Below are 25,984 nucleotides of genomic sequence, written 5' to 3' on the forward strand. Positions count from 1 at the left end.
ACCCAGATGCCCCATAATCTTGTATTTGTTGAAGGGATATTCATTCTTCCTCCACATTAGTGAGAAAAGGTCAAGAGGAACATTTATAAACAAAAGCATTTATTACACATTGTAATACTCCTCAGGCCTTTTTCTTTAGAAGTTCTCATTTTAAAATTCATTCCCAAATAATGAGACACAACTGTAAGTGTATTACATAGTCAAAATGCTACATGAAAACAGGAATATTGGTAAAACACTAGCCTACTGTATTTAATTTTCTTTTTTAATGTTTGTTTATTTTTGAGAGGGAGACAGCATGAGCAGGGGAGGGGCAGAAGGAGAGAGGGAGACACAGAATCCGAAGCAGGCTCCAGGCTCTGAACTGTCAGCACAGAGCCTGACATGGGGCTCGAACTCACAAACTTTAAGATCATGACCTGAGCTGAAGTTGGACACTCAACCGACTGAGCCACCCAGGTGTCCTGTAGCCTACTGTATTTAAAGATTACCTAACACAAAGTGCTAAGAAAACTGGGTAACTACTGCTGTGTTAATAAGGAGATAACTGGTACTCAGTACCAGAACTTCCAGATGGAAATAAAGGTGTATGTATAAAACATAAAACCCTAAAAATACTAGAATACCTGAAGTTAATGTGTTTAATATTAAGCATAGCATCTAAGGCAGAAATTATAAAGACAAAGATTGGTTTGATTGTGTAAAAATCTAGAGGGGGTGACTAAAAAAGCACACCATAAAAGAGAAAATTTTGAACTAATATATGGCAAACGACTCACACTCTAAATATATGAGGAGTTCTTACAAAAAACATAAGAAAAAAATCATAGAATAAGTTTATAGAAGAGGTAAAAATAGCCCAAAATTAATGAATGATTCAATGATATTAGTATAAGATAAACTAAAATAGATAATATTTTCATGCATTAAATTAACAAATACTTTTTAATAAGTTAGTACTCAGAATATGGCACAAATATTGTAGGGAGATCAGAAATGGACAATTTAGCAGTCTGTATCCCAAACTGTGCCTATCCTTTGAAATACCATTTCTTTTTAGGATTTTATCTGTAGGAAATTAAATAGAGTGGGAATAAAGTTTCAATTACAGCAAAACTTACTACAGTGTCACTTACAATAGCAAACTATTGACAGTAGTGTAATTTTTTAGGAAATAAGGTAAAATTTTAGTGTTTAAGTTTGTTTATTTATTTAGAGCAGAGGAGGGACAGAGAAAGAGAGGGGGAAGAGCATCCCAAGCAGGCTCTACACTGTCAGCGTGGAGCCAATTCATGGCTCAAACTCACGAACTGTGAGATCATGACCTGAGCTGAAATCAAGAGTTGGACGCTTAACCAGCTGATCCATCCAGGTGTCCCTTCATTATTATTCTGTTTTTTATATTATTTCAAAATAATTTAATAAGGAATGAAAAAAACTTTATTTAAGCTCATAGTAAATACTACTAAATAGTGGTCTGTTTACTTTGTGCTTCAATTTTCTCACTGATAAACTGTGGTTATATAATAGTGCCTACTCATAGGGGCATTGGGACAATTAAGTGAGTTAAGTAATATGTGAAAAGCACTTAGAACAGTGCCTGACATGACGACTGCAGTTGATAATACTGTGTTGTATATTTGAAAGTTGCTAAGAGAGGAAATCTTAAAAGTTCTTGTTACAGGGAAAGGTAAAATTCAGAATTATGTGAGGTGTTAGATGTTCACTAAACATTGTAATCATTCCATAATATGTACATACATCAAATCATTATGTTGTTTAACTTAAACTTACATAATGTTAGATGTCAATTATATCCACAAAACTGGAAAGCTTTTTTTAGAAAAGGGACTCACAGACCAAAAACAAGAATAGTGCCCAAGTAGTGCTAGATGATGTATGCTGTTCTTCTTCATTCACAGAATGCTTCTGAAATTTGAGATTAATACAGAAAATCAGCTTACCAAATATACATTGTGGATAGAAGTGTAGAAGATAAGGGGCTAATCTGGAAGAAGAAAGTTGCCTGACTTTAAGAAATTGCCCTACGTTAAAATAAGTGACCAAAGGATTACACTGTTAAACAAATACACTAAATTTGTGTGAAGTTTTTGTTCCTGCTACAACAGATGCTCAATGCTGATGTAAAACTGATTTTGATATTAAACTGTCTCCTTTTGTTTGTTTGTTTTGAACAGGTTGGCTCAAAGCTAATCTCTTGTCACAAACTAGTATTGGCTTGTGTCATCCCTTACTTCAGAGCCATGTTTCTCTCTGAAATGGCTGAAGCCAAGCAAACACTGATTGAGATCAGAGATTTTGATGGTGATGCAATAGAAGACTTGGTAAAGTTTGTCTATTCTTCAAGGCTCACTTTGACTGTTGACAATGTCCAACCTCTTTTATATGCAGCCTGTATTCTACAGGTTGAACTGGTGGCTAGAGCTTGTTGTGAATACATGAAGTTACATTTTCATCCCTCCAACTGCCTGGCGGTAAGAGCCTTTGCAGAAAGTCACAATCGAATAGACTTAATGGACATGGCGGATCAGTATGCCTGTGAGCATTTTACTGAAGTAGTGGAGTGTGAAGACTTTGTGAGTGTGTCACCCCAGCATCTCCATAAGCTTTTGTCCTCCAGTGATCTAAATATTGAGAATGAAAAGCAGGTCTATAGTGCAGCCATCAAGTGGCTTCTTGCCAATCCTCAGCATCATTCCAAATGGTTGGATGAAACACTTGCACAGGTAGGGGCTGAAATAGGATTGTGTATAGAAATGAAATGATATGGAAGCAAATTAACATGTATCATTTATCAAGAAAAGTGCAGACTACCCGAAGGAATGTAGAAATCATTGTGTAATATGATGTGAAAATGGCTTTCTGTTTACTTTTCTGTTTATTCACTATGCTATTTAAGGATAAGTCTGAATTGCATTTAATTAGAAATATCATTCTTTGCTTTTTAACCTTGAATGGGCTTCTTGTTTTTAAAGTTTCTTCCTTCCTTTCTTTTCTTTCTTTGTTTCTTCCTTTCTTTCGTCCTTTCATTTTCTTTCTTTCTTTCTTTCTTTCTTTCTTTCTTTCTTTCTTTCTTTCTTTCTTTCTTTCTTTCTTTCTTTCTTTCTTTCCTTCCTTCCTTCCTTCCTTCCTTCCTTCCTTCCTTCCTTCCTTCCTTCCTTCCTTCCTTTCTCTTCCCTTCTCTTCTCTTCTCTTCTCTTCTCTTCTCTTCTCTTCTCTTCTCTTCTCTTCTTTTCTTTTTTCTTTTCTTTCGAGGGAGAGTGAGCACAAGTTGGGGAGGGTCAGAGAGAGAGGGAAACACGGAATCTGAAGCAGGCCCCAGGCTCTGACTGTCAGCACAGAGTCTGACGCAGGGCTTGAACTCACGAGTCGTGAGATCATGACCTGAGCTGAAGTCGCAGTTTTAACCCACTGAGCCACCCAGGCACCCCTAACATGAATGTTTAAAATAGCCCTTTGAGATTGCAGTACTGAATATTTTATTTATGTTGATAGAAAATGGTTCTGAGGAAACAGTTCTAAATAACTATTGTTTTTGATGAAGTTTCTAAATTTTAGTGAATTTCTTATTTGGAAAGAACCACAAGACATCACTTTCCATTTTGTTTTCTCACCACAGTTTTACTTTTGTAACCTCAGAAACATGGCTGTTTTTTATTTATTTGTTTATTTACTTACTGTCAACAGGGTAACTTGGATCGGGAGATAATAGGCCTTAGAAATGCTTTAAATATGTTTGTTAACAAAAACAAAAAGTTTTATTATCTTGAAGCTATATCTTATTTGTGTGAATGCTTATGTACTTTTAACTCAAAATCATATTACCTGGTTTGATCATCCCCTTTATTCGCTAGAAAATCAGTGCATCTTTAAGGGAAGAATGGTGAGTGCCTCTACTGAAAGAAGGGATGCATCCCTGATTTAGTATATAACTTTACAAGGTCATTGATTTGAAGAAAACAACGCTTGTTTAATATTATGACTGTTTCTGTTTTAGAAAGAAATCACATTTCCATTTGTTCAGTCTTAGCTTTAAAAAGCAAAAGAACAAAACGTAGCGACTTTGTTTTGATTGCACCTTTTCTCTAGCAGCAGTGTGGCCTTGTGATTCTGACACAACCATTTTTGGAAGTAAGTAACTTGAATGAAGACATTGAATTATTTTATCCAGTCTACTTAAATCTGTTTTTAAAGAGGAGAAGATGCATTTAACATATAATCTGATTTCATCAGTGCACCGTACTGAAAAATCACTATAGAACTTGGCTCATTGAACTTCACTCACATGTTAGAAAGGCTTTGTGAGGTAAATGAGTTTTAAAAAGAGAACATAAACATACTACAGTTGAAGTAGAGAATGAGCTCTCTAATTACAACTTAAACTTCATATTCACAACTATTCATGATCTTAGGTTCGTCTGCCACTGTTGCCAGTTGATTTTCTTATGGGTGTTGTGGCAAAAGAACAGATTGTCAAGCAAAATCTAAAATGTAGAGATTTATTGGATGAAGCAAGAAATTACCATCTTCATCTGAGTAGCAGAGCAGTACCTGACTTTGAATATTCCATTCGGACTACTCCAAGGAAACATACTGCTGGTAATGAAATTATTCATTTTATCACCTACTTGAAGGATCTTTATGGTATCTGAATATTGGTTATGTATGCCCAAACTTAATTCTAAGGGGGCACCTGGGTGGTTCAGTCAGTTGGTTGTCCGACTCTTGGTTTTGGCTCGGGTCATGATCTCATGGTTTGTGGGTTCGAGCCCTGTGTTGGGCTCTGTGCTGACGGTGCAGAGCCTGCTTGGGATTCTCTTTTTCCCTCTCTTTCTGCCCCTTCCCCATGCTCACTCTCTCTCAAAAATAAACTTAAACAAATAAAAATATTGAATTAGTGGGGCGCTTGGGTGGCTCAGTCAGTGAAGCGTCCGACTTTGGCTCAGGTCATGATCTCACGGTTCATGAGTTCAAGCCCCATATTGGGCTCTGTGCTGACAGTTCAGAGCCTGGAGCCTGCTTCGGATTCTGTGTCTCCCACTCTCTCTGCCTCTCCCCTGCTCACACTCTGTCTCTCTCTCTCAAAAGTAAAATAAATTTAAAAAAAATAAAAAAATATTGAATTGGAAAAGATGGCAAAGCAGTTTTAGACTTTTTTTAATGTAGTCATTTGGCAAATATTTATCTAGTGCCTACCACATGCCAAGTTCTGGGGCAGGCATCAGAAATGCAGATACACATAGCCAGCCCTATTTTGAGAGAACATGCAGTCTGATCTAGGGAAATAGACATGTGAATAAAAAAATGCACTGAAGTATTAAAGGGACGTTGATATATTCATAAGTATAATGGGAAACACAAAAGAGTGGTTATTTTTACCTTGGAAGAGTCAGAAAAGGTTTTATAGAGAAAGTAAACCTTAGTTTTGAATAATAAACAGATGTTTTCCTAGGTGCCAGTTAAGGAAAGGGGTATTCGGTTCCTTTTGCATCTCTTGAATGTCTAGTACATACCAGGCACTGTGATAGCCCTGATTAGTACAAAATATAAGTTAACATATAGTCCTAACCTATCTTGGACTCTGGAGACAGATATCAGCATAATCATTTCTAAACTGTGTTAAGTGAACGATATTACCAAAAATTGCCATCGGAACCATTGAGGATGAGCACTGTATGCATGTTGCAGAAACATGAAATTTAAGAGAAAGAGAGGGAGAAGATCAGGTTAGACAGTGCAACAAGGCCTTTATGCTGTGCTGGCTTTATCCTGTAGGGCATTGGTTCTCAAAGTATAAAGGAAGTGGTGGCCCCTGGCCCAGCAGCATCAGCATTCACTTGGGAACTTGTTAGGAATACAAATTCTTGGATCTACTCCACACCTATTGAATCAGAAACTCTGGGGGTCAGGCCCATAAATCTGGTTTATGCCTTCCAGATGATTCTGTAAACTTCACTGAAGTTTTGATATTTGTTAGATTGCAGTGAAATATGTATAAAATAAAAATTGCCATTTTAACCATTTTAAAACAGTGTTTATCCATTTAGAGAGAGAGAAAGAGGGAGAGAGAGTGAGTGTGTGAAGCAGGAAAGGGGCAGAAAGAGGAGAGAATCCCAAGCAGGCTCTCCACTGTCAATGCAGAGCCAGAGCTGGAGACGGGGCTCCATCCCACGAACTGTGAGATCACGATTTGAGCCGAAATCAAGAGCCAGACACTTAATCTACTGAGCCATCCAGGCACCCCTAACCATTTTTAAATGCATATAGTTTAGTGACATTCGCTGAAGTTTTTAAGAACTACTGATGTCGGTAATGGAAAGCTGTTGAAAGAGTCTTGTAATTAGTTTACTCTGTTGACAGTCTGAAAGCCAAAAGACTACTACATGGGACATCAAGTAGAAATGTGGCTTAGATATCTAGCTTGGAAGGCATTATGATACAGATGGAATTTAAAATCAAGGAATGAATGTACTTTTCCTGTGTGATCATGAAGTATGTGAGAAGTAGGCTAAGGATGAAATATGGGAAACATGTGAAAGAGAAATTATTGGAGACAAAAGGAAACCTTGATATTATGGAAATCAGGAGAGTTAAGGAGTTTCCCCCAAAACAGGGTGATCAACATATCAAATGTGGCAGTTGTATTCAATAAGAAATTAACTTAGGAGTTTACTGGATATAGTTATGACCTTAGCAACAGAAATTTTACAGAGCGGGTGAAGATCTAAACCATACTATAATGAGATGTTTGCAAACAGAGATAGCTGATGTATCCTATTTGAGACATTCAAATTGGGAAAAAAGAAAATCAGATTTTTTAGTAACAATGACATTGAAGTTATCCAAGTAACTCATTTTTTTAGCATTTCATCAAAATTTTGACTAAGTATTTTTTCCACACTAATTTTTAAAAAATTAGGGAGCTATAATTTTGATCTCTATTTTGTGGCTTTACCTTCAGGTGTGCTATTTTGTGTAGGTGGTAGAGGTGGATCTGGTGACCCCTTTCGCAGTATTGAATGCTATTCTATCAACAAAAATAGTTGGTTTTTTGGGCCAGAAATGAATAGTCGAAGGCGACACGTCGGTGTAATCTCTGTGGAAGGTAGGTCCATTATTGTCTTAAGTCATAGCACATGATGATAACACTCTTCATAAATATGTAAACTTTGACAATTTCTTTCTGTAAGAAAATTGCTAAATTGTGAAATGTTTCAATATTATCAATAAAATATTTGGGTGGTGATTATTTACTTGCCTTATGCCCATAGATGCTCAGCGAACAATCTCTTGCATGTAGATGCTTCAGTGGGAGATGAGTAGTAGGGAGAAGGGAGTTAAAATAAAGAGTTAAACTCTTTTGAGTTATATTTGCAAAATAAACCAAGGAAAAGTGTTTATTGAACTCAAGTAAATATATATCAGCTTTTTTCTATATATTTATTATTGAAATTATATATATATTTTTACTGGTTACTGAAAATGAAATAATTACAGAAACATGGATAAATTGTTAGGAGACTTGAAAAATTAACTTTTTTTCTGATTATAGAAGCTTTTTGGGGGGAAATTTGAAAACATTCTAATAAGTAAAAATCATCTATAATCTAAACACCCAGAAATAATCCTAGTTGACATTTTTGTATATAATCTTTACAGTTATTGTATGTGTATTTTTAATAATTTCATTTAGAAAAAGTTTGATCATATGTATTTTATATTTTCTTTATATAACATACTGGGCATTTTAAAAATTTTATCAAACATTCTTTGAGAGCATGATTAGTGATTTCATCTACTAAGTAATAAGTTGGGAAACCTAAGGTAGGATAGTGTTTGAGCATTTAAGTAACTTCATATACAGCAGCACATTCCAGGCATTTTATTAAGTAGAAGCTTATAATTATTTTAATTTGACTGTTTAACTGACATTAATTCATGATGTTGAACAGAAGAATAGTTTGAAATTTTCATGCTATTCTAATTATATGTTGAGTATAAATCTATATAACAGTTTACTTACTTGGAATCAAATGAAAATGCTTCTCTATTTGACAGGTAAAGTGTATGCAGTAGGTGGACATGATGGAAATGAACATTTAGGTAGCATGGAGATGTTTGATCCTCTCACTAATAAATGGATGATGAAGGCTTCAATGAACACAAAGAGGTGAATCAGCATGGAAATTTTTTTTGATTTGTTGGAAAATAAAGCTCCCAATAATTTAAAGGGCTAATTTTCTGCTTTTTACACTTTTAGAAACTTAAAATACCTTCTTAAACACATTTTGTTAAAGCATCCATTGAGAATATATTTTATATTTTTATATTTTAGAATATAGTAACAATTGATATAGTTTCCATGTAAACCTGAGCATTGACTTTTTTTTTTTTTTTTTTTTTTTACTTTTAACTCTGAAATAATTTTAGGTTTTCAGAAAAGTTGCAAAAATAGTAGAGTTCCTGTATACCAGTGGTTCTCAACTAAAGATGATTTCACTCCCATTTTGGAATGCTTGGCAATACCTGGAGACATTTTTGGTTGTCATAGTTTGGGGTCGGGGATGTTGGGGGAGTTGTTGCTGGCATCTAGTTGAGAGAGGCTAAGGATGCTGCTAAAAATCCTGTAATGCACAAGAAAGCTCCCCACAGCAAAGAATTTTCTAGCCCCAAATGTCAATAGTGCTGAGACAGAGAAATCCTGCTGTATATACTCTTTACCCAGTACCTATAATGTTGACATCTTACACCATTGTGGTACAATTATTTGAACCAGGTAACTAACATTAATACAAAGATATTAATTAATCTGTAGACCTTATTCAACTTTTGCCAGTTTTTCCACATATTCCTATGCTTTGAATTGGTTTTTCTTATCTAGTTATATTGGCTATTAATCTAATTCAGCGTGAATAGTAGCAGAGATAGGCATTTCTATCTTATTCTTGATCTTAGTAGAAATGTCTCTGTTGTTTCCCTAGTAAATGAGATACTGGCTTTAGGACTAAGGCATAGTATTTCAACATGTTAAGAAAATATCTCTCATTTTTTACTTATTTTTTATTAGCATTAATATTTAAACTTTTCATCTACAGTAAATTGAAATATATGTTGCTAAGTGGATCAGTCTAAAGAGGAGAAAGATTTGCAGTAGCATGACTTAGTGGATGTTGACTAGCCTGTTCAGAATTTTTTTTAATGACTATTCTACCGAATTTTCAGGTATCTTAAGGTGGTATCAAGGTTCAAAAGCATAGTAGACCAAACATACTCTAAATTGATAGGCAGTAATACCTAAAAATATTAAGGTTACAGGTTAAAAGCCTGCTTTAGATATTATGAAATATGAAATATACCAGTACAACATGGTGGAAAACCAGGTTTGCAATTAATTTATGTTTCTTATGGAGAAAAGTACATGAACCAATATGAAGCACAGCTCTTAAAAAAAAAAAAAAAAAGAAAGAAAAGGAAAATGAATACAGTGTAGTTGCCTGTCTTGAGAAGTGGAGTCTTTATATCAAGGAAGATTGTAGTGGTATTCTTTACGCTGATCTGTCTGTATCTATACCTGGGGTCTCAGTGGGATATACAACATCATTTGGGAGATGGTAATAAAAGTTAGACTCTATACTTTTTTATTGCATCCTTTTAAATTTATTCTGATTGGATTTTTTTAAATGAATTTAACCTGCTAATACAGTAATATATGTTTATCATTTGAAAATAATTATGGTAAATGGGTACACACAAAAATTATTGTAAATGTGAGAGTTATAACCTGGGATGCATGCAAGGACTAGCAGGTTAGTAAGAAACCTGAAAACTGTGTCATATAAAAAATTGTTGAAGATTTTTGGTTTGGAGAGAGGATTTTTTAATTTTATTTTACTTCCAGTGTAGTTACCATACTGTGTTATGTTAGTTTCAGGTGTACAATATAATGATTTAACAGTTTCATCCGTTCCCTGCCCACCTCCCCATTGGTACCATCTGTTTGTTCTCTATATTTAAGAGTCTGTTTTTTGGTTTGTTTCTCCTTTTTTTTGTTCCTTTGTTCCTTTGTTTTATTTTCTTAAATTCCACATATGAGTGAAATCATACGGTATTTATCTTTCTCTGGCTGGCTTATTTTGCTTAGCACTGTACTCTCTAGTTCCATCTGTGTTGTTGCAGATAGCAAGATTTCATTCCTTTTTATGGTTGAGTAATATTTTTTGTATGTATATACCACATCTTCTTTATCCATTCATCTATTGATGGATACTTGGTCAGGTTCCATAGCTTGGCTATTATAAATAATGCTACAGTAAACATAGGGATGCATATTTTCCTTCAAATTAGTGTTTTTATATCCTTTGGGTAAATACCCAGTACTGGATATTAGGGTAGTTCTATTTGTAATTTGAGGAACCTCCGTACTGTCTTCCATAGTGGTTGCACCAGTTTGCAATCCCATCAATGTGCAAGGATTTCTTTTATTCCGTATCCTTGCCAACGTTGTTTCTTCTGTTTTTGATTTTCAGCCATTCTGAGAGGCGTGAAGTGGTATCTCATTGTGGTTTTGATTTGCATTTCCCTGATGATCATTTGATGTTGAGCATCTTTCCATGTGTCTTTTGGTCATCTGGATGTCTTCTTTGGAGAAATGTCTGTGTGTGTCTTCTGCCCATTTTTAAATTGGATTATTATTATTATTATTATTATTATTATTATTATTATTTTGGTGTTGTGTAAGTTCTTCATATATTTTGGATACTAGCCCTTTATTGGATATGTCATTTGCAGGTATCTTCTCCCATTCAATATATTGTTGGTTGTTTCCTTTGCTGTGCAGAAGCTTTTTATTTTGATGTAATCCCAGTAGGTTATTTTTGCTTTTGTTTCCCTTGCCTCAGGAGACATAAGTATAAAGATGTTGCTATGATCAACGTTAGAGAAAATACTGCCTTTGCTCTCTTGTAGGATTTTTATGGTTTCAGGCCTCACATGTTGGTCCAAGTCTTGGCTAAAAACCAGCTTAGCATCATGATAAAAAGGCAAGGGTATAAAAATTAAAAGTGTACTTTAGAATTTTCTCCCATGTTTTAATCTACGCATTATAATTTAAGCTATTGGTAGTTACTATGTAGCATAAATTCAGTTCTATTAAAGTATTAAAATGTTATTTCTAGGTAAGTGACAAGTAATAGTGTATTTTAAGACCAGTTTTTTTGGGGCGCCTGGGTGGCGCAGTCGGTTAAGCGTCCGACTTCAGCCAGGTCATGATCTCGCGGTCCGTGAGTTCGAGCCCCGCGTCGGGCTCTGGGCTGATGGCTCAGAGCCTGGAGCCTGTTTCCGATTCTGTGTCTCCCTCTCTCTCTGCCCCTCGCCCGTTCATGCTCTGTCTCTCTCTGTCCCAAAAATAAATAAATGTTGAAAAAACAATTTTTTTTTTAAAAAAAAGACCAGTTTTTTTCTTCCCTAGGATTCTTTCTCCTTGTGAAGAAAAAAGAAAAGCTAAAAATCTCTTTTCAGCAGAACTCTCTTCACATTTCCATCTAATATCTCATACTATAACATGAGAAGAAAACCCAGTTAAAAACATTTTATGTTAAATTAATTAAAAATAGAAAATTAGATGGCAGTGTGATCCCCATGTGCAGTTCAGTTTAAAATTGCTCATCACGAGGTGCCTGGGTAGCTCAGTTGGTTAAGTGTCTGACTTTGGCTCAGGTCGTGATCTCATGGCTTGTGGGTTCAAGTCCCACCATCAGTGCACAGCCTGCTGTGGATCCTCTGTCTCCCTTTCTCTCCGCCCCTTCCTCACTCACTCAAAAAAACAAAAACATTAAAAAAAATAATAAAATTGTTCATTTTCATATTAGCCATTTTTAACTCTTACAGAATGTTGCTACAGTTTGCAAACCTTGATATAAACCTCAATATTTGAAGTTAGGTTTTATTAGTTTGGGTTTGTTTCTTTAAATAAAATTGTAAGATAAAATTAAGGTGTTTTGAATTTTATTCTCTGTATAAAGCTGCTCTTAGGCAAGATTTTCAGTATTTATCCAGATAACTCTTTTTCTTCCATTACGTTTTCACTCTGAATCAAGAAGGCAGAATTATTCTCATATCTAGGTTTATGTGAATTATTGAGCTGTCTTTGACATCCTCACTCTATTTGCTGAATTGTGAATTTGAAAAAGGAAAAGGAAAAGGTAATCTAATTTAATCTCCCATGTGGTGCAAAATAGATATTATTTTAACAAATACACATATAATTCATGTAATTCACTGGGAGGAATTACAGAATGCTCCACTACATTTATTAGAAATATAAATAAATGTTACCATAAATCCATGGAAGGAATGAAATTACCTTGGGAGAGAAAGTAAAAGTGATAAGAGGCCTTAGGGAACTTCAGAATTTGACGATGAAGTAGAAAAGAAGGCGCTGATAAAGGAAACAGAATAGTACCAGTCAGAGATTTAGGAGGGAATTCACACGTGTGATTTCATGAAGATCAACAGAGTTTTGAGTAGTAGGAAATAGCCAATAATGTCATATGCTCTTGTGGTTTGGGATGGTGGTGGGGAGGGAGATTTATCTGGCACACATCTGCCACGATATAACACCTGTATGTCCTAGCACGCACACACATATTCACACACCTGTGAGTTTTTGTTGCCACAGTATTTTGTAAGTCATTGCTTGATACTCAAGAGAAACGAGGTTAAGGGGACTGAAAATGAGTAACAACATTATCTTTAAGAATTCTTCCTAGGATTCTCTTTAATTAAAGAGTTAGAATCTCAGTTAAACAGCTGTGCTCTCCAGTAATATAGCTAATACATAGCACTAAATATGGGCCAGTTGCCATTCTAAGTGCTTTACCTATATTAATTCAATACCACCCATGTCTGCTCCTTTCTCAAATGGGTTACAGATGAAGAAGCAAGGTAGTAGATGTTTATAAAATATACTGCTTTATCCAAAGTACATACCAACTCAGGGACAGATTATAGTTTTAGAATAGTTTAAATCTTTTTTTTTTTTTAACATTTATTTATTTTTGAACAGAGAGAGACAGAGCATGAATGGGGGAGGGTCAGAGAGAGGGAGACACAGAATCTGAAACAGGCTTCAGGCTCTGAGCTGTCAGCACAGAGCCCGATGCGGGGCTCGAACTCACGGACCTCAAGATCATGACCTGAGCCAAAGTTGGCCGCTTAACCGACTGAGCCACCTAGGTGCCCCAGTTTTAGAATAGTTTAAATTTTGATTGCTTTGAATGTGTTTTTTAAGAAATTGATGGAATTTTTTTTCTGATCACCATTACAGTGAGTTAGCTTTTAACAAGGCTGTCTCCTTCTTTTCAAAAAGAGAAATAAATGTCCATCAGAAGTAAACCAATGTGATATAAATCATGTAATATAAAAATTGATTCTTTTGTGTGGTACAGTGAAACCCTGCATCAAAACACGTGCTCTGATAGGCACCTGGATGGCTCAGTTGGTTAAGCGTCAGACTTTGCTCAGGTCATGATCTCACACTTTGTGAGTTGGAGCCCTGCGTCAGGCTCTGTGCTGACAGCTCAGAGCCTGGAGCCTGCTTCGGATTCTGTGTTTCCCTCTCTCTCTGCCCCTCACCTGCTCACGTTTTGTCTCTCTCTCTCTCTCAAAAATAAATAAACATTAAAAAATTAAAAAAAAAAAAACAATAACACATGCTCTGCAATTACATTTAGAATTGAGATTGACTTCTGACCTCCATAGCAAAATATCTGTGTCAGTTCATTAATCTCTTATTATGCAGCTGTGTGTTTTGCTATTTGAATGTTTTGGACTCCACTTATGGTATTTTGTTGGGTTTTACTTTATTTCATTTGAGTTTAAAGTAACCTGTGTAGGCTGCATATTATAAAACTCCAGAGGGCACTGTTCATATAGAGTCACACAGTTTGGCAGCCTTGTAGTCATCTGTTTAGAAGCTTTGATAAATCTAAAAATAATGGGGAAAAAACACTGAGGTTTAACAAAGTAAACGACTTCCCGTTAGCATGATATTTTCACTACTTTTTTCCTGGAAACACAATTGGATGCTAAAGTGTGTTTTTATTGTCTTTGCAGGCGAGGCATAGCCTTGGCCTCCTTGGGAGGTCCAATTTATGCAATTGGAGGGTTAGATGACAACACTTGCTTCAATGATGTAGAGAGATACGATATAGAATCTGATCAGTGGAGTACAGTGGCACCAATGAATACTCCCCGTGGAGGAGTTGGCTCTGTGGCTCTTATAGTAAGTTATGTGGCAGTTTGCTTATTGGATTGCATCATGTCACATCCCTAACCAAATAAGGAAAAGTCTGCTATATTCATTTCTCCAGGATGCAGAGATTGATTGCACACCATATTATGTCATGAAACACTGCTTTCTTGCACAGTCCAGTCTACCATTAAGACCATATATAAATCATTTAAAAATCTAATGTCATGTGTTTTTATTTTTTCTTTATTTAGAACCATGTTTATGCAGTAGGTGGCAATGATGGAGTTGCTTCTTTATCTAGTGTGGAGAGGTATGATCCACATCTGGATAAGTGGATAGAAGTTAAAGAAATGGGTCAACGAAGAGCAGGCAATGGAGTTAGTGAGCTCCATGGTTGCTTATATGTTGTTGGTGAGTGGATGGTATTTCTCTAGTTTAATTTATTGAAGGATATACAATGATAGTGTCATAAGACAACACAATAACACAGATTATGTTGCAGTTAGGCTCAAGTGGAATTAGTCCTAAGGTTTGCTTTTGAATTATTAAGGTTCACATTCATGCTTTTTTGTTTACATCTTTATCTGTCATGTTTAAAATTTCTACTTTCATATTTTTACTAGGAGTAGCAAATACATCTAGAGTAGAAGATTATACTTAAGATATATGTTTTTTAGTGTAAGGACACAAATGTGCTTTGCTATAATAAATCTTTAAAGATCTAAGACATTTTTTCTCATCTTCATTTCAAGGGAATTATGTTGACTTCTTTAAGCAAATGCTTTTTGACTCACTGAACTGCAGAATTGGAAGGAACCGTAGGGCAGTGCTTTCTCAAACTTTAATATGCATATGAATATTCTGGAGATACTGTTAAACTGCAAGGAAGGAGCCCAGATTCTGTATTTCTAAGAGCTCCCAAGTGATAATCAATGCTGCTTCTGGTCCATTCAGCACACTTTCATTAGCAGGGTTTTAAAGAACTATGAAATGGGAATAATAGAATTACTAATGAGGATTAATGAGAATTATCTTTGAGAGACTTATTCTAAGAATTAGCGATAATATATATGAAGCATCTCAAACTGCATCTGGTACTTTGTAGTTACCCAGTTAATAGATAGCAATATTGTGATTGCTAATTCCCTTCTTTACAGAGAAACATAACATAAACATAATGTGAACTTATCTTACATGATGTATTATGTAAATGTAAATGTATGTTTAGTGTTACATAACTTATAGTTCTCGATAAGGAAATGTGGGATATTATTAGCATTGAAATATCTGCAAGTAATAGAAGTCATGTTTCTATGTGCTTATGTGTATTAAAGAAAAGAAATAACATAATTTACCTTCAGATCCTATCTGACCATCATAGCTTTGTGAGGTAGCAGAGACTCAGCATGAATAAATTACTCATAGTCACATGCCTGTACTACTGACAAAGCTGGAATTTGAACTTGAGTCTATGAGAAACCAGAGTTCTTGCAGCACACCACTGCTGTCTCTCACAGCTCCCTATTTGGGAGAGCTGTCCCTATCTTGGTCATGGTGGTAATGATACTACTGTATGCATTTGTCAATATTTATTGAATTATGCACATAAAATTGGTGAATTTTACCTCACTTAAATTGATTTAGTAAAGTTAAATCCATTAGAGAGTTAACTGTTGGTTGTTGCCTTTTTTTTTTTTTTTTTTTTTTTTTTTACTGACCTTGTTTCTAAATAGACTGATCGTTATAGCAATACTTCCTGTCCTCAGGAAAATAGGCTTACTTGCTCAGGAGAGTTATTACTCATGTAGACTGAGATGGAGTCTAAAAAGAGGCACAGTTATCTTTAAAGGAAAAAACCCTCAGGAATATAATAAGTAACATTGTTAGAATGATATATGGAGAGGACTGTCATCATCTAGAATATGTGGCATGAAGATGTAGTTTTCGCAAAAATTGGTGGAAATTCAGTCATAGCCATCTCTGTAATTATGAAGGCCATTAACAGTATTAAGGGAAACAGTTGGAAAACTTTAACATATCTAAATGAGTGAAATGATTCAGTGGTAGTTTATTCTCTTCTCAAGCCCTCTGTTTAAAAATATGATACACACTGTACACATAGAGAAGGAATCTCAGTACTATCTTCTTTACCTCTAGGAGGCTAAGGACAAATTATATAAATGTTTGTGGGGGTTTTTTCTTCTAAATTATCTGCTTAGAGACAGGGACTTCGAGTTTTTCCACTTTAAGATTTTTAATCTTAGTATTGAGGTAAAATACTATCTAAATTATCTTGAATTGTAGAAAATGTCTGATTGGACTTGGTAGTGATGATGGGCATTGGGGTGAATTTTTTCCTGGATTTTCTCTATTTTCTAAAATGTCAGAAGATTAGGTTGTAGAAGCTATTGGATTGAAATTTAATAGTTAATTTCTATGAGATGTAGTACTATTAAAAATCTTTTTTTTTTAATATAGGTGGTTTTGATGATAATTCTCCTCTGAGTTCAGTTGAGCGGTATGATCCCCGAAGCAACAAGTGGGATTATGTAGCAGCACTTACCACTCCCAGGGGTGGCGTGGGGATCGCAACAGTGATGGGCAGAATCTTTGCAGTTGGTGGTCATAATGGCAACGCATACTTAAATACAGTGGAAGCATTTGACCCAGTGCTGAATAGGTAATTTTCATGTTTTCCATATGCTTTAATGGGATCTTCCAGTAGCAAATTACTCCAGAGTGCTAAAATACTTATAGTCATAGCTATTAATTTAAAATACTTGGGATATCTTATCGCCCTGAGGAAACTTGCTGCCTTTCAAAACCAGTCTCAGTAATAGGGAGTTTTTGTTTTCAGTTAGTATTTTGAGTAAAATAAATCATGCTTTAAGATAACACACTTTTCCCTATATTTTTACAGGTGGGAGCTGGTTGGATCTGTGTCTCACTGCAGAGCTGGAGCAGGTGTAGCTGTGTGCGCCTGTCTAACTAGCCAAATTCGAGATGTAGGTCATGGATCGAATAATGTGGTGGACTGTATGTGATTTGAGGTCCAGCCACCAACAATTTAGTCATATTTCATATGCAGGAAAGACAACCAAGGTTTTGTATGATCACTTTTGAACAGTTTTCACTACTGCTAGAGTCTTATTTTAAAGGGAAGCTGTTGTAGTGTGACTAAATGCAGCATTTAGATGGTAGCTGAAGAATTATTAGTAATAAAGATAAATTTGATACTTCCCACTTTAGCAAATAATGGGATAGGGAAGGAAAACAATCTAACCTGAAATCATACCTCCTCTGAAAAATGTTTAAAAAAGTACAAAAACCTTGAAATCCCTTTTTAAAAACATTTTGGATAAATCAAAATGTAAAATGGAATTATTTCCATTTTGCCTGAGTTTTATCTTTCCTTTTGCCTAAAAGTGTTGACTGTAGGCAGTGGACTTTTCCTAGAGGGGTGATTAGAACCTATTCATCAACACAAGTATATTATATCAGGATACATGAGAGACCTCCTTTTGAAGATCATTTCTACTTGGTGCTGATGAATTTATGCCTTGCTTTTTTCTAGATGTCAGTTTTTAAATTTCTTGGATATTTACAGAAGTAGAAAAAATGTTTAATCTTTCTCAGTGCCACTAGCTGAATTTTCAGAAGCTTTATGGGAGAGATATCCAAGCGCTTAATTTCAGTTTGACTTGTTAGGGTACCAAATACCTAGCTGAACTAATTCCATCTAAATAAATCTATACCTTCATTTTTTCATCTCATATGAAAAGATTCATTTATTAGCAAAAATTGAATCAGAGGAAATGGCTTTAGAGTTAATATTATTCTAGTGCCCAGTTGAGACACCTTGAGAAGAAATGGTGTCAATTACATGACTCACTGAGGGAAATCTGAAAATATTTCTTTAATTTAATCATTTGGTTTTGAGCCCAGGATTATTATCTTTCCATTTTGCTCTTTTTTTTAAACAGTATCAAACATGAGTTTATTATCAGAAAATGAATGCATTTTTACAAAAATTCTTTACAGAGTGTGGTTTACAGAATGTGGTTCAAGCCCATCATTACCAATAAAAGATATTGTTGGTAAAAACAGAGAAAGATTGATACTACTGTTTTTTTCTGTATAATTAATCCCCTCCAGTATATTTATTGAGCTTCAACTGAAAATATTTCTCTTCATTAATTTGAAGGCAGGATATTGATAAACCTATTGATTTAACAGCTCTTCATGGTTTTAACCAGTATTATAAAATGGCCTATTCATTATATGTAAATATTTATATAAATATTTATGAAGAATATTAAAATATTCTGTTTTGTATTTGTAATGCACTTTGGTACCTTTTTTCCAGGCCTTCCTAAATTTTCCTGTCGTCATGCCTCAGAATTTAGTGTAGTTTCATTGCTGGCAGTCATCTGGTTCACAAAGAATGAGGGCAGTGAGGAACATTACCCCCATCCATCCAACTCTGAAGTTCATTGCCTAGTAACTCTGATGGCCTTCATTAAAAGGCAACCTAAAGAGTACCTGGCTAGCTCAGTCAGAAGAGCATGCTACTCTTGATCTCAGGGTCATGAGAGCATGCCTCATGTGGGATATAGAGATTACTTAACATAAATTTTAAAACTTAAAAAAAAACAAAACAACCTGGGCTTGTCAGTACAGCAGGGTAGAAAGACACATTTCAAAAGCCAGTGCCTATTTGGTATATTAGACCAAAAAAAAAAAAAAAAATAGTAAGAGGGCTAGCAGATAAAGGTCTTTCATGAGGCAGATTTAAAAGTTCCTAAATTGTGCCTTTTTTTTTTTTTTTTTTTTGCTATCAGCTCATAGGCAAGTTCATAAGTCATTCCTAGATTTGAATCAGTGTTCTCTTGTGTAACTATAACCATATTTCAGTCAGTCCCCAAAGCATTTAACTCAATAGCACTCACTGGACAGGTTATAAACTGGCTGGATATGGAGAATAAATCTCAACACTTGGCTTAAACTGTCTATTTCTTATATCTCATGGAATTCTTGTGAATAATGCTTGTCTGGCTGTGGTTACTAGTATGTTTTACTTTTATTTTGTGGGAGAGGGGATCTCATTGATCTTACTGTTTCTAAGATTATTTAAAATGCTTTTTTTCTTTAATATATTTCTGCCTAGCACATGTAGAGTTTAGGAGCATAAAGGCGTTACATTTGTTTCTGGTTTTTATTATACTATAGTCATCTAACATACTAAATTGGTACCCTGGCTACTCATAAAATAGGAACTACTCATAAGGGAAGTAAAGTGAAGTAAAGGAAACATGTAGCTGTCTGTTATATTATGTGTAGATACTTAGGAGCATAGTCTTGAAGGACCTGACAATAGTATGAAAAGATAAATAGTGGAATCAATATACGCAGTTTATTAAAGACACATTTTTGAGATAGGAAATGACAATCAGGCTGAAGGACTCCTGCAATTGAAAGATAATTATATTCATAGGAATAATGACATGACATTATCAAAACAATATGGCTACTTAATTGTGAGGCCTTTCATTTTAACCTTTGATATTAATAGGAATACCAAACAGTGATCTGAAATAGAGATAACATTCTGAAATAAAGAAAAATTCTGGCAAAAAATTAAAAAAAGGTTCACATATTATTTTTCTTCAAGAGGAATTGTAGATGTGTGGTTCTCCCATAAAGTCATTAAAGCCACTGCTTTCCTATATGGTACTGCCACTTTAAATTACTTGATAATGTTTTTTACTAACTTCACTGTACTCTGCATAACTGATTATTTTAAATTATTTTAAGTGTTTGAATAAACTTTGTATTGTACTCCCTCTAAGGAGTATTATTTATTCTCTTAATTCCCACACAAATTTATAATGCTGTTAAATGCCTAGATAAGAGATTGTTGAGATTACATAAACTCCTCTTGGAAATGGTAAACTTAAGAATTTTCTTTGTTCCTTTTTCTTCGTGTCTTATAGAGAATGCATTAAGAATCTAATTCATATCTTTTAAGTTAAGAATGTCTCCTGTGATTTCTTACATCAGACTCCTAAAGAAATTATTATTGGTGTGTCATTGGCTATCTCTTTATGTGGAATTAAAAGTTGCAATAGTATTTTCTTAGAGCCATATATAAATTGTGTAGTAATACTCCAACAAATCAAAATAATAAATTATGATATGTACTACCAAATACTGAGATCAGAGTTGGATTCACATCAGTACAGTTGGTTCAAAATATACTGCATATATGTATTATGAATAGCAACATCTATAAGGTCTATGTAACTTTGTATCTTATTTTTTTGATGGCTTTTACAGAATCCTATCAAAACTATATAATTGTTTATTCTCCATCCTTGAAATTGATTTAGTAGGTTGGCTGTAATATTTTTTCTTATATAAAGGATGTTTTTGTTTAACTGAAAATAGATTTTTGTTATCCTTACAAATATTAAAGGTTAAAGGGAACTAATATAAAAGGTTTCACTAAGCAAATGATGAAGAAGTGGTCTCTTCAGCTGCAGACTTGTACTATCTAGAAATGAGATAAATGCATAAAGATGCGTTAGGATGAATGTTGCCCTTCTGAGTAAGTAACCCTGCTTTTTTTTTTTTTTCCAATTATGTTGGCATTGCTAAACATTTTTCTGACAATGGCCCCAAGAGCCTACTTATAAGGCATCCAAGAGGATTAGTCTCATCATTCATCTTAGTCATATGTTGATTTTTTTTAATAAAAAAAATTTTTTTTAAGATTTTATTTTTAAGTGATCTCTACACTCAATGTGGGACTCAAACTTACAACCCCACGATCAAGAGTCGCATGCTCTACTGACTGAGCCAGCCAGGCATCCCAGTCAGATGTTAATTCTGACTAGAATCTTAACTTGATTATGGCCATGTGTACTTTATTCATCAAACTTGATTAAAAATATTTTATAGTTATAACGGGAAATCTACCATCAAAAAATAAGGTTTTTTTTTAATAGAAAATTTTTTTGCAAGTCAATGGAAGATTTCTAGTCACCTTGAGCAATAGTAACTTTAATGAAGGAAGTATGTAGCTCCTTTGAGGATTACCTTATTTGATACAAAAATCTTATGGTTTTTGTTGTTTAAAAAAGTTACTTGATGGTCCATACTAAGTTCAGTCTACCTGAACAAACTCTTTAGAATATAAGGGGTTTCTTAAATTTGGGTAATAGTTGAGGGGAGAATTAATGACATAATTTTTTTAAGCATGTAGTTTGAACCAGTCACTTTATAACATTTTAATCTTTCAAAAATTCTGTATTTTACAGTTAAAAAATAGATTCAAAGACATTAAGTGACTTGTCCAAGATCCATAACTAATGAGTGATTGGCCAGCTAACCTAACCAGCTGTTATGTCTGCTCTTACAAGGTAGTATACATACATTTAAGGAAAGTTGATTTCCTTTTTCATAGTGTCTTAGCAATATAAAAGTATTTCTGGTCACTGTGTATCTGTTTTTTGTCCCTTTAATTTTTTAAAATCGCGATATAATTGACATACAACATTAATTTCAGGTGTACACCATAATAATTCAATGTGTGTATATGTATATATTTAAATATATACAATGTTCATTTTAAGTGAGAGAAAGAAAGGGAGAGAAGACATATGCAAGTGGGAAAGGGGCAGAGAGAGAGAGAATCCCAAGCAGGCTCCACACTGTCTGTCCAGAGCCCAGTGGTGGGCTTGAACCCATGAACTGTGAGATAATGACCTGAGCCAAAATCAAGAATCAGCCACTTAACTGACTGAGCCACCCAGGAACCCCTCAATATGTGTATGTGTATGTATGTATGTATGTATACACACACACACACACACACACACACACACACATATATAAATGTTTATTTATTTTGAGAGAGAGAGTGTGTGTTTGTGAGCTAGGGAGGGGCCAAGACAGGCCAAGCAGGCTCCGAGGCATCAGCGTGTAGCCCGATGAGAGGCTTGAACTCCCAAACTGTGAGATCATGACCTGAACCAAAATCAAGAGTCAGATGCTTAACTAACTGAGCCACCCATGCCCCTCAGTATGTGTATATTTTGTGAAACAATCACCACAATATATCTAGTTAAGATTCATCACCACACGGGCACCTGGGTGGCTCAGTCTGTTAAGTGTCCGACGTCGGCTCAGGCCATGATCTCATGGTTCGTGGGTTCGAGCCCCACGTTGGGCTCTGTGCTAACAGTTCAGAGCCTGGAGCCTGCTTTGGACTCTGTTCCTCCTCTCTCTGCCTCTCCCTTGCTTGCGCTCTCTCTCTCAAAATATAAACATGTTTAAAAAAATGTAACAAAAAGATTCAGCCTCACACAGTTTTTTCTTGTGAGAACTTTTAAGATCTCTCTTAGAAACTCTCAAATATACAATACAGCATTATTAACTACAGCCACCATGCTGTAGTTACATCCCCAGGACTTATTTTATAACTAGAAGTTTATAACTTTTGACTGCCTTCACCCACTTTGTCTATCTCCTACACCCAACCTCTGGTAACTACTGATCACTATAGTTCTTTATGTAATGTTTGATTTATATATAAGAAATACATGCAACATGGAAGTAATGAAGAATAAAAATTAAATGCCTGTGTACCTACTCCTTAATTAAGAACTAGAACATTTCTGATCTATTGACTACCTTGGTGTTTAAAAAACAAACTTTTTTTTTTTACGTTTATTCATTTTTTGAGAGAGACAGTGAATGGGAGAGGGGCAGAGAAAGAGAGAGAGGGAGACACAGAATCTGAAAGAAGCTCCAGGCTCTTTCTGACAGCACTGAGCCCAATGCGGGGCTTGAATCCCCGAACTGTGAGGTCATGACCGGAGCCAAAGTTGGATGCTTAACAGACTGAGCCCCCCAGGTGCCCTGGTGTTTCTTTTCAATTCCAGTACCCAGCCTACCCTCCTCCCCAGAGGTAACTACTGTTCAGAATCAGTTGGTTTTTGCCTTTTGTTTTATATACACATATCCCATATAATGTTTACTTTTGTTGGTGAACTTTATACAAAATAATATTGTACTGTATGTAGTCTTACATTAACTTTTTTTCATTCCACAAGTTCATTTTTATAACTTATAATGGGTACAGTTTTCCTTTTTTTCTGTTTGGCTTTTACAGACAATTTTAAAATGAACATTCATATATAGTTTCTTGGTAAAGATGTTCAAGAATTTCTTTAGAGCATATATCTAGAAGCAGAATTGGTTATAAGGTATGTACCTGATTAGCTTTGTAACAGTTTATAAGATAATGTAGTAATTTTCCAAAGTGGTTGTGCTAGTTTATAATACAGTTTATCATTTGCTTACTACTGTAAGATTTGATTCTTGCCAATCTGATAGGTGTAAAATGACATTTCATTGTACTTTAGTTTGCATTTTCCTAATAAGTTGAGCATGTTTTCATGATTAGTCATTCCTGTTTCTTCTGTGAAATACTTACTAGTGTCTTATGTCCTTTAATTTTTTTTAAAGAGTTCTTCATAATACAATACTAATAGTTCTATTGTTAATTTTAACACATTCAAATTTAGTTATTTTAATATCTTGATATTTTTAAAATTAATCTCTACACCTAACATAGGGCTCAAACTCACAACTCCGAAATCAAGTCAGCGTTCTTCTGAATGAGCCACCGAGGTACCCCCTCTTTTTTCTTAAAGATTTTATATTTAGGTAATCTCTATACCCAATATGGGGCCCAAACCTACAACCCTGAGATCAAGAGTCACATGCTGTACTGACTGAGCCAGCCAGGTGCCCTGTGTCTTAAGATATTTCTTATAGTCTCTTCTAAAAGTCAGAAAGTCTCATATTTGTCTTCAGTCCACTTGGAATTTATTTATGTATGTGTGAGAAATAATTTCATCTTTTTACTATGAGAATAACGAGTTTTCTTTCTACTGTTTATTGATTAATCCATCCTTTCCTCAGGGACTTTATCTACATGGCCAATTTCCGTGGAAATAAATGTCTATTTTGGGACTTTCTGTGCTATTCCAATGGTCAGTTTGTCTAACCAAGAGCCAAGTGGCACCTTATTTTAATTGCTGTAACTTGATCATTAAAGGTCTTGATAGCTTGTAGAGCAAGTCTCGCCTTATTTTCAGAAGTATCCTTGACCTTTTGCTCTTTCATTAAATATTAGAATCATTGTCAAATTCTTTGGGAAGAAAAACAACTCCAGGAGGTTTTTTTCTTCCTTTTTAAAACTAGAATAGGGAGCCTGGGTGGCTCGGTTGGTTAAAACTAGAATCATGTACCTTATAGATCAATTAGGGAGTATTGACAGCCCTACAATACTGAATTTTATTAGGTTTTTCTATTCTTTATCAGGGAAAGGAAGTTTCTTTCTATTTTATTAAACTTTTATTATAGGGGTTGCAGTTTATCAGTTTTTTTCCTCTTGAAGTAAATTGTGTTTATTTTACTTTAATCTGATAATGTGGCGAATTACATTTAAAAGTTTTAAAATGTTGAGCCACCTTTACATTCTTGGGCTAAAGTCAGCTTGATCATTAAAGAATGGTCATTTTTTCTAATTAAAAATTTTTTTTAATGTTTTTTTTTTTATTTTTGAGAGAGCGTGAGCCGGGGAGGGGCAGAGAGAGAGGGAGACACAGAATCCAACCTGCTCCAGGATCTGAGCTGTCAGCACGAAGCCCAAAGTGGGGCTCAAACCCACAAACAGCAAGATCATGACCTGAGCTGAAATCAGGTGCTTAACCAACTGAGCCACCTGGTGCTCCAGGATCTGAGCTGTCAGCACGAAGCCCAAAGCGGGGCTCAAACCCACAAACAGCAAGATCATGACCTGAGCTGAAATCAGGTGCTTAACCAACTGAGCCACCCAGGTGCCCCATGATCATTTTTAAAATACACTTTTGAACTTTAATTGCTAATGTTTTGCTTAGGACTTTTAACATCTGTACTCTGGAGATTGGTCTGTTATTTTGTTTTCATAGTTTTTAGCTTCATAGAATGAGTTATGGAGTATTCTCTCCTTTCTGTTCTCTGAATTACTTAACATTGAAGTAATTCACTTTTTGAACATTTGATAGAACTTAATTATAAAACCATCTGGACCTCCAGATTACTTTTGTAGAAAAATTAACTACCAGTTCATTGTCTTATCAATGGTAGGATATTTTAGGATTTTTAAGTTGGTTTTGGTAAGTTTTGATTTTTAAAATGCCATCATTTTCTGAATCCTACAAGTTTTATTTTCATTATTTCATTAATGTTCACTTCTGAATATTTTTTTAAATGTTCATTACAAGTTTTTCTTTGAGTTTAGAAGTATATCTTTAAATTACTAAGTTAATTTCATTTGATCAGTGATCATGATCTGTTTGACTCCAGTGAAATATACTAAACTTGTTTTATGGCCAATTGTGTAGTTAAATTTTGTTATTTATGTATTCTGTTTGGTACAGATTCTGTATTTGTGCAATGTATCAAATGTAGTTAAATTTTGTTATTTATGTATTCTGTTTTGGTGCAGTTTCTGTACTTGTGCAATGTATCAAACTAGCAATTTGTGTTGCTCAATCTTCTACACATTGCTATTTTTTTCTTTTGGCTGTTAGACTTATCAACAGAGGAAGTGTGTTGACATTCTGTATTATGATTAGTTGTGTGTGTTGAGGCTTTAGG

At 34.8% G+C, this 25,984-nt stretch overlaps 1 protein-coding gene across 4 annotated transcripts in view; it reads left to right on the forward strand.

Annotated features, from left to right (window-relative positions):
- Window positions 1–20,480, forward strand: part of KLHL8 (kelch like family member 8) — a 68,138-nt gene extending 47,658 nt beyond the window's left edge. Inside the window, exons 3-11 of one of the 4 annotated variants that reach the window (XM_045056122.1) lie at window positions 2,199–2,747; window positions 4,111–4,152; window positions 4,434–4,620; window positions 7,001–7,126; window positions 8,080–8,191; window positions 14,134–14,302; window positions 14,524–14,683; window positions 16,751–16,952; window positions 17,193–20,480. In XM_045056122.1, the coding sequence (XP_044912057.1) occupies window positions 2,199–2,747; window positions 4,111–4,152; window positions 4,434–4,620; window positions 7,001–7,126; window positions 8,080–8,191; window positions 14,134–14,302; window positions 14,524–14,683; window positions 16,751–16,952; window positions 17,193–17,316 (1,671 nt within the window). In that variant the 3' untranslated portion in view covers window positions 17,317–20,480. Of the gene's footprint in view, window positions 1–2,198; window positions 2,748–4,110; window positions 4,153–4,433; window positions 4,621–6,982; window positions 7,127–8,079; window positions 8,192–14,133; window positions 14,303–14,523; window positions 14,684–16,750; window positions 16,953–17,192 lie in introns of all 4 variants that reach the window. The other 3 variants (XM_045056120.1, XM_045056121.1, XM_003985196.6) reach the window with 3 other exon arrangements.
- Window positions 20,481–25,984: the final 5,504 nt, after the last annotated feature.

The sequence above is a fragment of the Felis catus genome, chromosome B1, assembly GCF_018350175.1.
Source record: "Felis catus isolate Fca126 chromosome B1, F.catus_Fca126_mat1.0, whole genome shotgun sequence".
NCBI classification, from domain to species: Eukaryota; Metazoa; Chordata; class Mammalia; order Carnivora; family Felidae; genus Felis; species Felis catus.